This window comes from Strongylocentrotus purpuratus, unplaced genomic scaffold (assembly GCF_000002235.5).
Source record: "Strongylocentrotus purpuratus isolate Spur 01 unplaced genomic scaffold, Spur_5.0 spur5_scaffold_17, whole genome shotgun sequence".
Classification (NCBI taxonomy): domain Eukaryota; kingdom Metazoa; phylum Echinodermata; class Echinoidea; order Camarodonta; family Strongylocentrotidae; genus Strongylocentrotus; species Strongylocentrotus purpuratus.
This window is the reverse complement of record NW_022145602.1, coordinates 6,248,337-6,263,331: the sequence shown is the minus strand read 5'-3', so window position 1 is coordinate 6,263,331 and position 14,995 is coordinate 6,248,337. Positions and strand designations below refer to the sequence as shown.

The following is a 14,995-nucleotide window of genomic DNA, read 5'->3' as shown; positions in this document are numbered from 1 at the left end:
GGCATTGCTGAATTCTGGCCTTTGTTGAAAACATTTAGATGTAAGCTAAATTAGGACTAATCAATTTTCACATACTTAAGAAATTACAAAACTTGGTAAGGGTAGGAGTAATTTAGGTGTTATCTGTATATGTATTGACAGACAGTATTTTTCTCCTTACCTTATGTAGTGTCTTGATCTCCGCCCTGGAGTCCAGGATAGTCTTAACATGGGTCTTGATTGTCCTGATGGAGTACTCGAGCTGATTGGCTACCGGTAGACTAGGGTCTGGTAGAGACCCTGTCACCTCCTCAAACTGAATAGGGTAAGAAAATGAAAGAATTATGTAACAGGAGCAAATGGCTTTTTGTACAATGTGTCGTAGCATGGGGAGAGGAATTAAGGATCTAGGATAAGTCTTAGTCTTCCTGATTGACTACCGGTAGACTTGGGTCTGGCAGAGACCCTGTCACCTCCTAAAACTGAAAACAGAGAAATAGGAGAAAGAGGAAGTAATCTTTAAAGGCATCGTTTAACAATGTTTAATCTAAGATGCATGGCCCTACATGTTATCAGCGTCTGTGATACGGTATTGAAGCCCTAAAAAAATTGCGCTTCAAAATGACCAGGTAGTGCCTCAAAAAATAAACATCTTTGAGTGACTGGTTTTAACATACTCATTTTCCCCTATAGACTGTAGTGTTATAAAAACCGTTAGGAAAACAAATTTTGAAATTTCGATATCCAATCATAAATATCTTGATAATCAGACAGGCGATCTGCTTGTAAAAGTCATGGGTTCCTGACTGACCAACAGACTGACTGATCACTCTGATTTGAAGCAATAAACTTAATATAAATAATGAAAAAGAATAGTTCACCTTGACTGCTGCATCAGCAATCTCTCTCTGCTGCCTCTCTAAGTTGTCAATCATCCTCTCAAGCTCCGCCTCTCTCTGTTCCCATAGCAACTGTCTCTCCTCCGCCTGTCTGTTGATGTGAACGTTCTCCTGCTCTAGGCTCATCACCGTCTGCTCGTGGGTCGTCACCATGTTATCAAAATACTTCACCTGGAGACGATAAAGACAAAAATTAATCAAACTACCGTATTTGCCGGCGATAAGGCCGCAGCGCCGCATAGGCCGCACCCCCGATTTTGACCGCTCGGCCATCCCGACCCTGACGCTTTCTCTTGCAGCTTTCTCTTGTGTAGGCCTATTGTGCCATAGCTTTGCTCGCGCGAGCTGAGAGTGAGAGGATTGAGGTTGCTTTAGCTATGGCAAAAACTTAAATCTAGATCTACCAGTAGAGTTTGGTTGGTTAGTTATGAATTTTATTTACAAGATTGACAAAACTTTGCCCTTCATTTAAAAAATGTAACACATAACTGTCGGTAAGACATGTGTTAATCTAGACAGTTATTCTAGAAATGTCCATCACCCTGCATTGTTGTTCCATATGTTCAAATTCGTACTGCTTTTCATGGTTTTGACTTGCGATTTTTTTTTTTTTTACTCTTTCGCCGCAAAGGTCACACCCCGACTTTTTGATATTTTCTCTTCCAAAAATACTGCGGCCTTTACGCCTGCAAATACGGTAGAATTATTATTTTTTTTTTTTTTAGTGGTGGTTATTTTATCTGACTGCTAAAAAAGCAAAGATGCTTGTAAGTAAGCAACCAGATGGCCAACGGCTTTAGGTCCTCTCCAAGGGACCTGGTAATGAGGATTAATGCCTTACCAAAGGGCACTAGCGCATCGACTTGGTTTCGAACCCGGGTCACCGGATTACGAGACCACTGCTCTACCGACTGAGCTATCTGTACTTGCATGCAGTTTTATTTATTGAATTGTTATGTCATTAATTCTTCATTAATCAATGCTCTACCAACTGAGCTATCGCGCCTCCTCACTTTAGTTACATTTGTATATAATAGTGCTTCTTACTTCATAAGGAATTCTACTTTATCTCAGCTTCATCGCTACTAATTTGAACGCGTGTTTTGTTTATGTTTTTTCTTCTTCAAGTACGTGTTTAATACTACTTATCCAAGAACAAGTGTGTCAGTAAACATCAATCAAAGCATGTGGGTCTTTAAGCCCGTCTGCACTAATTTGGCCAGGAGGGATTAGACCACCCAGCGTGGTCACTGACAGGTGGTTATCTCATCAACTCAGCTCTCAATTAATGTACGAAAAAGAGAATCATGGGGGACCAACGGGCACCGCTTGGGGATGGTTTTCTTTATAGAGGGGGCAAGTAGTGCAGTGGAGCTTTAAATAAATGAAATACACACAGGCTGCAGGTACATGTATAGTCCATTGTAACATGGCAAAATTGCATTTGCATGAACTGTCGTATATCTTTATCAAAACTTGTCATCAGAGACAAATGACAATTTCTGTTATAAGCTACTGAAATCCTTGCTTCTGATTGGTTATCAGCAGGCTTTGTGTTGTGAACCCCCCCCCCCCCAGAACTGCAAACCCTGTGCCACCATTACCTCAACATCTACTCTTAACTATCCTGAGGACAATATAACACAATAATATATATATAATACAATACAATATAATACAGACAATTGCCTAGGGGTAGTTGTCTAGTGAAGCTATCCTAGAATTGATATTATTTTATTTTTTGATGAAAAAAAAGGCTATCATATGTTAATAATAATAATAATAGTTTGTCCTTATATAGCGCTTTACAGATATATATAATTGCCCCGGTCATCGGATTCATGCTTACCCGCACACAATGTATGCACATTCTCCACTCCTGGGGAGCATTCCAGCCAGTCGCCACTTTACAAGCGCCCCTTGCTAATCAGACATTATCTTTCGCATCTTACCGGGTATCCATTTAACAGCTGGGTGGAGAGTGGCAAATGTAGATCAATGTCTTGCCAAAGGACATAAGTGCCGCGGCGGGACTTGAACTGCGGACCTCGTGATCCACAGTCCAGTGACATATCCACTCGGCCACCACACCTTTTAGGATGTTTCTCAAAGATATCAAGCATTCATACCTGTTGCTGAAGCCTGGTTATCTGTCTGTTGAGTTTCATATCTTGAAGTCTGGTCTCTTGCATTTTGGCGTGCCACTCTGCAACTTTCGCTGCTCCCCTGCTGTCCTTCAGTGTCTGCATCAGTTCCTGTAGCCCAGAGTGCTTAAGCTCCAGATCAGCGAACTGCTCGGAGACCTTCTCCCTCTCATGCTTCAGCTGGAGAAAAAAAACAGCGATATTAACCTGTTGCCTACGGAAACCGGGAGGTCCCTGTGTTAAGCCTATGGGACTTGACAATCCAGTAGTCAACGGGTTAAGGAATTTGAGAGCTTGGAAAGAGCAGAGAGATTTCTCACTTCTCAGTTGTTCCCAAATGCACTCATGAGGTAAATCCTAAGCTTAAAGATAAAGCTGAGTTCTGGTCATGCGATTGCATTGTGAAAGAAAAGGTGTGGAATAGATCAGAAAAAGTTGAGTATGTAGCATGTAAGTATTGGCGTGCACTGTAGTCATCAAAATCATACTAAATTTGGCCCAGTCTTGGTATTAAAAGTAACAAGCACTGTACACAGAAAGTTGTATATGGGACTACACAAGTGGTGTCGGGCCTAATTACCTTGATTTCTTATCTTTCTATGCTCACTACTCAGTCAGTATACATTTTCTACCAAAATTGTTTGGCAAATGACATTTATTTGTAATCTTGAACATTCAGTGTAAGTTTCGTTTGATTCTGTGAGAATTCATTTTCTTTTTTTACCAGAACTCAAGTTTTTTTGTAAATAGAAGATATCCTACTGCAGAGTGAACAACAAACCATCATAAGAGATATGTCAGGAATAAAACAGGAGATGGGATTCTAACTGTTTTACATGTGAGCTATAAAGAACAGCACTAATAATGTATGTTCACTCCACCAGCAACATCTAAACCAACTCTATAATGAAATCATGATATACATGTACAGTGAAATAAAGACTACCCAAGGGAGACAAGAAAAGTAGTCTTTTTTGGAAGGTGGTCTTTATGTACAGGTTCATTTAGTACATGTTTCAATGAGAAAACATTTTCAAGGGACACAACAAGTGTGGTCTTTGTAGACAGGTGGTATTTCTATACATGTGGTCACTAAAGCAGGTTTTACTGTACTTGTCTCTCAGTCATTTTACTTACAACTTTCATTTCTTTTTCCATTCTCTCTTTGTCGAGCCTGAGTTGAATCATAGCTTTAGAGAACTTCTCCTGCTCTTCCAGAGGAACTGCTCCACTGAACTGTCTCCTCAGTCCCTGCATAGGAAAGATATTGATTTCTTTTTTAATAGTAGAAGGTATACTCATTAGCCATTCCAACTGTTATAATACCATCTAAACCCATGTAACAGATATAAAGCATTCTAAGAAAAGAATACAATATTATCAAATTTCAACTGTCAAGGCATCTCAGTAGATCCATGTGATCTGATGGTTTAACATAAAATGGTGATAAATCCAATCTCAAATTTCACATTTGATAAAAACATAATAAAGATGCATATCTTCTTGTATAACAAGTCGTTTTGTTTCCTTCATTCAGACATTTATACGAGTATCTGATCATTTCAAATAATTTCCAAGTAATGAATGATTGAATTTTCAATGAATTACATCACAGTGAACATACACTCATCATACAAATTTCAGAATATCCCTTATCAAATCACCAGATGAAGACTACCGGTAGATGAATTAATATATTTGAATTTAAGTGAATTGAATGGTTTATTATGATTACTGAAGATGGCATCCCGAAGGTTAAATTACATTCAGTTCATAAAAAAGTACAAAATTACCTGAACAGTTCCTCTTAGATGCCTTGCTTTGTTTCTCGAGTCGACCTGACAGTGATAAAGACTCTGTGCCTTCTCATCCAGCTGTTTCTCTAATCTTAAGACCTTGGCTTCGAGCTGTCTGTTCTTCATGGTAGCAGCTTCTAGCTTCCTGACAGCTGTACCTTCGCTCACCTGAAGGGCTACAATGTGATGGTGAAGCTTCCCTGATGGGAGGAAGAAAAAGGATAGATAGTTTGGACAATAAGCAACAAGAATGGTATTGTAGAGATGTTGTGGTCTAGTGGATAAGTCACCGGACTGTAGATCGCAAGGTACAGGGTTCAAATTCCAGCCCGACACTAACATCCTTTGGCAAGACGTTACACTACATTTGCCACTTTCTACACAGGTGTTAAATGTGTACCCGGTAGAATGCGAACGTTAATGTAGTTTGCTCAGCAGTGGGAGCGTTTGTATAATGACGCCTGGTTGGAATGCTCCCCAGGGAGTTGAGAATGTGCATACCGATGTGTTCTTTGAAGTCTAACAACCGAACATCTTCACTTTGCTGAAGAGCTTGAATGTGGTGGTAAAACAGCTCCAAACCTCAAAAGAGGACAGAAATAGTTAACAATACCTGCAGTTGTGTGCACTGAACAAGAACGTCTAATCATCCAAATATCAACAAAATTAAAACCAAATATAAGTTAAGTGTGCCTACGAATATACAAATAACAACTTTTACTGATCTCATTTTACCAATATTTAGTTTGTTCTGGATTTTGAGGAGACATGGCATACATATAATTCCTTTCTAACGTGTCTTGTCGTTGGAGGTGATGGTAGTGATGGGTGTATTGGTAATGATGAAATACATTCAAGTAAAGCTACATGCAGGGATAAAGAAATCTTATAAAGAATATCCTCCCAAGAGACCAACGCATGATGTGCTTATTTTCTGTCTTAACATTTGCATCATCCAAACTAAAACTGTGCTCCATATGTTTCAACCCTTTGAGGTGTTAACACTTGTACAAGCATTGCTTTTTAGTGGACCTCTCTGTTTCCAGCATGTATTTCTACATTTGCTTTAAATGCTTATACTAGATTTGTAAAGTTTTGTTGGAAACATGAATAAATTGATATTGAAATTGAACCCTGTCTATCACAATCATTATTTTCATTCATTTTCAAAATACCTATAATGGCCTTCTCATCGCTCTGGGTCTGTATGTCTAGGAGCTGTTGCCGTAGCGATTGGACCTCCTTGTCTCTAGATACCTGCTGGGCTTCGAGGGCCTTGGTCTGGAACGAGGCTACGTCAACCATTTCCTGCAAACGGGAACAAATCAAGTGAGATAAGATTAGGGTTGTATGTTTGTTTGAGTTTGTTGTTTATTTTTTATTTTAGCACGGTGGCAAACTTCAGCCAAAAGCTCTTCTTCAGCATGGCCATGCATATCTAAAAGCAATCACAATTTTACAAAGAAACATACATTATAGATTAATATGGTTTAGATACAAAGTAAAATAAAACATACACATAGAAGGCGAGAAATCCAAATTTAGAAAAAGAAAAGTAACAGAAGAAAAAAAACAAAAAAAACATCTACAGTAAAGGAAAATCCAACTTTGAAAGCAAACTTCTCTAGAGGAAAGCAGAAAAAAATCAGAGAAGTAGCCTGGTAAAAGTTCGAAAGAAATCAGACAATTTTTTTAAAAGATAGTTATGAATTTTTCAAAGTTGTAATCACTATAGGTATGAGCTCTTCAAATTGGCTGAATCGGTAATGCCTCTGTGATGTGGTGGCAGACAACCAATCCACTGACCAAACTGCCAAATTCGAGATTCGCATTCATTTTTCACCTCTCCCCAGAACTCAACCTTCTCTTTAAACAGAGCCCCTCTCTACCAATCCTAGATCTGTTAATAAGTTGTAATCATCGAGGATAAGATTCTCAGTTCTTAAATTTACCTTAAGCTTATCATTCTCATTTCTAAGTGCAGCTGCTGATCTTTCAAGCTCGGTGATGTTTCTCTTGTCAACATCACTCGCTGCCTTGGTAACGCACTGCGAGAGTTCATCCCGGAGCTCCTGCTCGCTGCGCTGTAACTCAAGGTTCAGCCTCGTCAGCTGGTAGTCAAAATAGAAAATGTAAGGGATATATCTTTTAAAGATAAAGTTGAGTTCTGGTCATCCGATTGCATTGTGAAAGAAAAGGTGTGGAATGGATCAGAAAAAGTTGATCATGTAGCATGTAAGTATTGGTGTGTACTGCAAAGTTCTGGAGTCATCAAAATCATAATAAATTTGGCCCAGTCTTGGTAAAGTAACAAGCACCTGTACACAGAAAGATGTATATGGGACTACACAAATGGTGTCGGGGCTACTAACCTTGATTTCCTAATCTTTCTATGCTCATTCCTCAGCCAGTATACATTTTCTGCCAAAATTGTTGGGCAATTGCCGTTTATTTGTAATCTTGAACATTCAGTGTAAGTTTTATTTGATCTGTGAGAATTAATTTTTTTTTTACCAGAACTCACTTTTATCTTTAAAAACAAGCATCATACATATACATACATTTTATATGTTACAATATGACAGTTTACAAAGTGACCACCTCAAATGTAAACCTGCTTTGACTGTGTGTACATTATATCTATTAGTTCATTGTCACCACTGGAATCAACATTTTTATCTCGACAACCACCACCACCATCATCACCAACACCACCATCACTACCAGCATCATCATCATCATCATCACCACCACTACCACTACCATCATCATCATCACCCCACCATCACTACCACCACCATCATCATCATCATCATCATCATCACCACCACCATTACTATCACCACCATCACCACCACCATCATCACCATCATCACCACCATCACTACCATCATCACTACCATCATCATCACAACAACCATCACTACCATCATTATCGTCACCACCACCATCACTACCACCACCACCGCCATCAATACCACGAGCATCATCATCACTACCACCACCATCATCACCACCACCATCATCATCATCATCATCATCTTCACCATCATCAACACCATCACTACCATCGTCATCATCATAATCATCATCATCATCATCATCACCACCACTACCACTACCATCATCATCATCACCCCACCATCACTACCACCACCATCATCATCATCATCATCATCATCACCACCACCATTACTATCACCACCATCACCACCACCATCATCACCATCATCACCACCATCACTACCATCATCACTACCATCATCATCACAACAACCATCACTACCATCATTATCGTCACCACCACCATCACTACCACCACCACCGCCATCAATACCACGAGCATCATCATCACTACCACCACCATCATCACCACCACCATCATCATCATCATCATCATCTTCACCATCATCAACACCATCACTACCATCGTCATCATCATAATCATCATCATCATCATCATCACCACCACTACCACTACCATCATCATCATCACCCCACCATCACTACCACCACCATCATCATCATCATCATCATCATCATCATTACTATCACCACCATCACCACCACCATCATCACCATCATCACCACCATCACTACCATCATCATCATCATAATCATCATCATCACCACCATCACTACCATCATCATCATTATCATCATCACCACCACCATCACTACCATAATCATCATCACCACCATCATCACCACCAGCATCACCACCAGCATCAATACCACCACCACCACCATCATCAATCACCAACACCACCATCAATACCATCACAATGGCCATCCTTACTTACATCAGCAAACTTCTGCTCCAGCTCTGTATTTCTCATCTCCATCGTATGAAGACTGTTCCTCATCTGAGTCTGCATCCGGACTGCATGCTCCGCCCTCTGTCGCTCGTTCAACTCCTTCATCTCCATGGTAGTCAGCCTCTTAGCCAATGAGAGCGTCTCGCTGCCGGGGTAGACACTCCCCCCTTTCTTGCCAAGAGCCTCTGTGTGAAGACCATTTGGAAAGATGGAGTAAGTAATTCTGTACCGACACTCCAGTAAACTTTCTCATCTTTATTCAGATATTCAGATCTTTCTCCAAGCTCAGCTCAGCTCAGCTCTCTCTCTCTCTCTCTCTGCCTCTCTTTCCCTCCTTCTTCCATTTCTCTCTCCAACATACCTTGGAAGTTGCCATAGTCCTGCATTTTGTGATCCAGTAAGTAGTTTCTCTTTCTCACAGCTCATCTTTCTAGCTCTCTCTCTCTCCCATCCCTCTCTCTCTCTCTCTCTCTCTCTCTTCCATCTCTCTCTCTCTCTCTCTCACACTCTCCAACATACCTTGTAAGTTGCCATAGTCCTGCATGGCTTGTTCCAGTGTATGTAGTTTCTCTTTCTCCATGGTCAGTTCTCTCTTCAGGCTGTCAAGGTCATCTTCCAGTCTTTGATTCTCACTCTGAATAAAAACAAATATATTAACATTAGTTTTTCTCTCCTTTTTTCCTGTATGTGTGTGTTTAGGGGTAGGCTTTCATATAAGGAATCCCTCCTTTCTGCATATACCAAATGCTCTCCTAAATTGCCATTGTAATTTTTATCACTATCTTGTTTTTTGTTTATCATTCCATTCTGTATTTGTATGTTTTAAATGTTTTTATGAAGAGTGTTGAATAAGCTTTGAATTTGAATTCGAACTATCCAATAAATATTTTGGTAATGGTAATATTTTAAAAAATTGTGTACTGATGGAATATAACAGTTAAACACAATCCAAACAAAACTAACACTAAATGTTTAATATAATCAATATATGACATATGCACAAAAATTTGGTAGGAAAATGTATCACGGCAGAGTAATGAGCAAAGACAGTGAGAGCCATACTTTCAAAGTGTTGTTTTGCCATTTTTGTTTTTAAGTGGACATATTTCATAGACTTATGTAGTCATAAAAATATGATTGTTTGAATGCTAAAGCCTGCCCCCTCAGAAACACTCTGCAGCACCTGTTGATAAGCACTTTATAAGTAACGTTTTTATTATTTATTATTATAATTATTATTATTATTGTCCATACATACAGAATGAAGTCGCAAATGAAACCTCACCAATCATATTTCAATCCCCATACCGTGCGAAGAAGGTTACAGAGAAAGAATAGAAAGGAGCGTTTTATCCCAAATCATTTAGTATCATTTTTGTGTGGTATGTGTTCACGCTTGGATGAACAGGAGGCATTGTTTGCAAGAGTGCAAAAATCGACTTGCGCCAAAGTGATGCCTACTGATAGTATGTGATATGTTGGGATTAAAGTGAGAGAAGCAAAGTCACACAATGCACACACACAGGCGCGCACAAATGTTTGTTGATATTTGATATGTGTGGCATGATAAATTTTGATAGGGGGTGTTATGTGGATCTGCAATGACCGAATTAATACCCAAATCCCTATTGTTTTATTCAAACATCACATAAGCAACTTTGGCGCAAGTTGATTTTTGCACTCTCGCAAACAATGCCTCCTGTTCATCCAAGCGTCAACACATACCACACAAAAATGATATCAAATGATTTGGGATAAAACACTCTTTCATAGGATGTATAATAATATACTGTTGATAGATGATTTATAAAATAATTAGCAATTTTCTAGGTGCTAACTTTTTTTTGACTCACACTGTATTTACTGACACTTTCAAATCTCACCAAGTTATGTTTGGTGTGATATCAAATGTTTTGATACGTTTACCAAAAAGCTGCAAAATGTTTTAGGAAAGAAAATGATTGACTAGCCACACTCTCGGTGCATGAGGTGTCGTGGTTGAGTGGATATGTGACCGGACTGTGGATCACAAGGTCCGCGGGGTTCGAGTCCCGCCGGGGAACAATGTCCTTTGCCAGACATTAATCTACATTAGCCACACTCAACCCAGGTGAGGTAAAAGGGTACTGTACCTGGTAGGATTATTCCTTGAAATGGACTGTGCGCTGATAACGGCTGCCGAAACTAAAGCTAGGGTTATAATTTCTAAAGCTCTATGGAAGCGCATAGGGACGTTATATAATATGATATAATATAATATAACTAAATATTATTATTATAATCATTATTATTATTACTATTTTCCAATTGGAGAACTTATTAGACTCACCTCCAGCTGGTCAATGCGAGTGTTTCTAGTCACCAGCTGGTTGTCTGTCTGTAGTAAGTCTCTGTATTTGGCGGCTAATTCATTGTACTGCCTGTTAGCGGAGGCTAGCTCTGCTGCAGGTACACTGTCATCTAACGCTCTCTGTAAGGCTGCCACTTTGAACTGTGATGCTTCCTGGTAAGAAGAAGAAAAAACAAGTCTCTCTCTCTCTCTCTTTTATTTTCTTATTGCCTTCTGTTATGCGATCGTTCTCCTTCAATTATCCTCTAGTCATCCGTTTCAATCTCTTCTCTTGTTTCTCTTTCTTTCTTTGATCATATCCTTGATTATTTATTGTGAATTGCCATTTATATTTATATGTTATGCTTTTGTATGTATCTTTTGTGAATTCAATTTGTTTCAGCCTCTGAATGTTTTTTAATCAATAAACCATATCAAATCAAATCAAGGCCGACATAAAATTCAATTCAATCCTCATTTATTTAATTCTTGATTAAAAAAATTACATTTATACAAAAGATACAAATAATTCATAAACAAATTTTGAAAATGAAATGGGAAACTACATAAATAGAGTCCTTAGGCCTTGTACGAGCGTAGTTCCCAAAGCATTCATAGCATAATGTAAAGCAAAGATGAGAAGAAAACCATACCCCCCCCCCCCTCCCCCCCCCCAAAAAAAACAACAACACAACAACAACAAAAACATTAATAAAAAAAATATAAAAAGAAGAAAAAAATAAACAAACACATAAAACAATATAAACAAAAGATGAATAACTATACATATTTGAGATAAAGAAACTGCTTCAAATGAGATGTCCTTATTAATTTTTCTTTTTCAAATAAAGAAATGAATGCATAAATGAATGGAATGCGAATGAAATTGCAATACGAGGGGAAAAAGGAAATATTGGGTCTTTTTGTTTCCATCAGATTTGTTTCAGATAGAAACTGCTAATAATATTTTAGCATTAGTTTCCAAGTATACATTATTATTCCAATACTATTTCAAAAATTAAACAAAAGCAAAGCAAAATTTGGATGTTCTAGAGAAAGGATTTATGTTTGATTGTGATGTTACATATTAATCTGACGTGTTCATTAAATATTGTATTATAAAACATAAACTTCTGAGGTCAAAGAGATCATCCTAAGTTCTAAGATTTCATGCAGGTCACCAATTTTTTTTTCTTTTGGACGTACCTTGTGTCGTTGTAGATATCCCATCCTCTCTGTGATAGCGCTCTCCATCTGCACCATCTCATTACGAAGCTTGTTAACTTCCTGTCATAGCAAAGAATAACAATAAATGGTCTTCAGTGCATCATTATCATCATCACAATCATCATCAATACTATTATCAACAACATCATCACCATTATCAATACCATCATCTTTGTCGTCATCATCAATTTTACCTTCATCGTCACCATTATTATCACCATGAACATTCTCTTTCATCATCATAGTCCTCCTCCTCATCCTCCTCCTTACTATCAGTCATCGCCTCTAATACCATAATCCCCATCCTCATCCTCATCCTCATCATTATTGTGATCATCATCACCATCATCAATACCACCACAACCATCATCATCACTATCACCACTACTGCCGCCATCACCACCACCATCACTACCATCATCATCATCATCGTCATCATCATCATCACTACCATCATCATCATAATCATCATCACCACCACCATCACCATCACCATCATCACCACCATCATCATCATCATCATCATCATCATCATCATCACCATCATCATCATCATCATCATCATCACCATCATCATCATCATCATCATCATCATCATCAAACATCATCATCATCATCATCATCATCAAACATCATCATCATCATCAAACATCATCATCATCATCATCATCATCATCAAACATCATCATCATCATCATCATCATCATCATCATCATCATCATCAAACATCATCATCATCATCATCATCAAACATCATCATCATCATCAAACATCATCATCACCATCAAACATCATCAAACATCATCATCATCATCAATACCACCACCACCATCATCATCATCACCACTATTATTATCATCACCAGCACCAACACCACAATCACCAGCACCAGTACCATGATCAACAAAAAAATCATCACCATCACTGCCACCATTACCACCACCAGCACCGCCGCCACCACCACCATCATCATCATAGCGACCAATATTTTCTCACCTTCCTGAGAGTGGCCTCCCCCTCCTGGCAGGCCGTGAAGCGCCTTGTCAGAGCTTTCTCGTTCACCCTCAGTACGGTTACCTTTCTTGTTGCCTCACCAAGTCTTCTCTGCTGCTCGTCACCATTCACCTCCAAGGATTCCAACAAACGCTGCAGGATCAAATAATAAATAATAAATGATAAAAACGGTGCTTTTAAAGCGCTTACCACCTAAGTCTCTAAGCGCTATAGCGAACAAAATACAATGATCAACAATTACAGAGTAAGTTAATCATCAAAAGCAATTTTGAATGAATTTTGAATCAACAACAAGAGATTCAAGCCTTTCTTGTTGCCTCACCAAGCCTTCTCTGCTGCTCGTAACCATTCACCTCCAAGGATTCCAACAAACGCTGCAGGATCAAAAATTAAATAATAAATAATAAAAACAGTGCTTATTGATTGATTTTATTTTATTTATTCATTTCATATAACAATTCTTTGCACAATAAAGAATATAGTTGACAAAGTAAGATCCAAATAATGAAATGAAACAGGAACCTACTAGAAAGCATAGCTTGTTTTTGTAGGTTCCCAAGAATAAATATAATGTGAACATTATCATAAATCATTTTAAAGTGTCTTAATAATCACAGTAAAATAAATATAATATAGTAACATATTTTTGTAAACCATTTTAAAGTATCTAAATAATAAAAAAAATAAACAAAAAGAAAAGAATGACAAAACGGGACACAAAGTGCTTACCACCGAAGTCTCTAAGAGCTATAGCGAACAAAATACAATGATCAACAATTACAGAGTAATTTAATCATCAAAAGCAATTTTGAATAAATTTTGAATCAACAACAAAAGATTCAAGCCCTTTTGAGATGTTTTATTTGTCAAGCCTGGGCCCCATCTTATAAAGAGTCGGATTGATCCCAACCAATCGCAAGTCCTCTGATCAATCGCAAGTTTGCAGTCTCCTATCTCTTATCTATAAAGTTGCGATTGATGTCAACACTTTATAAGACAGGGCCCTGTACGATTGTAAGAATGGGCGGGCCTACTCTCTTCTCAATTTATTTAATTGGATTGCGACAAGTTTTGTTACAACATGGCATAGATTATCATATTTATGCAGACGATATTCAACTTATGATTTCCTTCAATTCAGATCAAGCCGCTGCAGAACAAGCCGTTCATCGCCTTGAATCTTGCATGGCTGATGCTCATGATTGGATGCTCGCACGTTCCTTGAAATTAAATTTAGACAAATGCAAATTCCTTATATTTGGTTCCAAAGTACAGCTTAGTAAAGTTAATATCAATTGCATTTCATTTTCTGGCCACATAATTCACTTGTCACAAATGTGTCGCAATCTCGGTGTTATGTTTGACTCACATATGACAATGTCTGACCAAGTTTCTAATATTTGCAGATCAGTAAGGTACCAATTGCGTAATATCGGTTTTATTCGTAAATATTTGTCTAAGTCTGCCACCGAAAAATTTGTACATGCTCTGATTTCCTCCCGTCTTGATTTTGGCAATGCCCTCCTAATCAATCTACCCCAGAATCTACTGTGCAAACTCCAGAAGCTTCAAAACGCTGCAGCTCGTATTGTTTCTCTGACCACCAAGCGTACCCACATTTCCCCAGTTTTGCAGTCGCTACACTGGCTCCCAGTAAAAGATCGCATTGTTTTCAAAATTTTGTTGCTTACCTTTCATTGCGTTCACGGCTCTGCTCCTCAGTATCTTATCTCTCTAATCCAAAACTACACTCCTGTAAGACCTCTACGCTCATCCACTTCCAATTTTC

The 14,995-nt window shown here is 38.4% G+C and overlaps 1 protein-coding gene across 5 annotated transcripts in view; it reads right to left on the bottom strand.

Moving 5' to 3' along the window:
- Positions 1–14,995, bottom strand: part of LOC591644 (centrosomal protein of 290 kDa) — a 73,858-nt gene that overhangs the window by 23,125 nt on the left and 35,738 nt on the right. For all 5 annotated transcript variants that reach the window (XM_030988565.1, XM_030988563.1, XM_030988566.1 and 2 more), the window contains 12 exons: positions 13,189–13,338; positions 12,172–12,252; positions 10,966–11,139; positions 9,156–9,270; positions 8,622–8,821; positions 6,771–6,929; positions 5,994–6,126; positions 4,816–5,018; positions 4,160–4,273; positions 3,008–3,202; positions 861–1,049; positions 161–295 (listed from right to left, as the gene is read on the bottom strand). In XM_030988565.1, the coding sequence (XP_030844425.1) occupies positions 161–295; positions 861–1,049; positions 3,008–3,202; positions 4,160–4,273; positions 4,816–5,018; positions 5,994–6,126; positions 6,771–6,929; positions 8,622–8,821; positions 9,156–9,270; positions 10,966–11,139; positions 12,172–12,252; positions 13,189–13,338 (1,848 nt within the window). The remainder of the gene's footprint in view (positions 1–160; positions 296–860; positions 1,050–3,007; positions 3,203–4,159; positions 4,274–4,815; positions 5,019–5,993; positions 6,127–6,770; positions 6,930–8,621; positions 8,822–9,155; positions 9,271–10,965; positions 11,140–12,171; positions 12,253–13,188; positions 13,339–14,995) is intronic.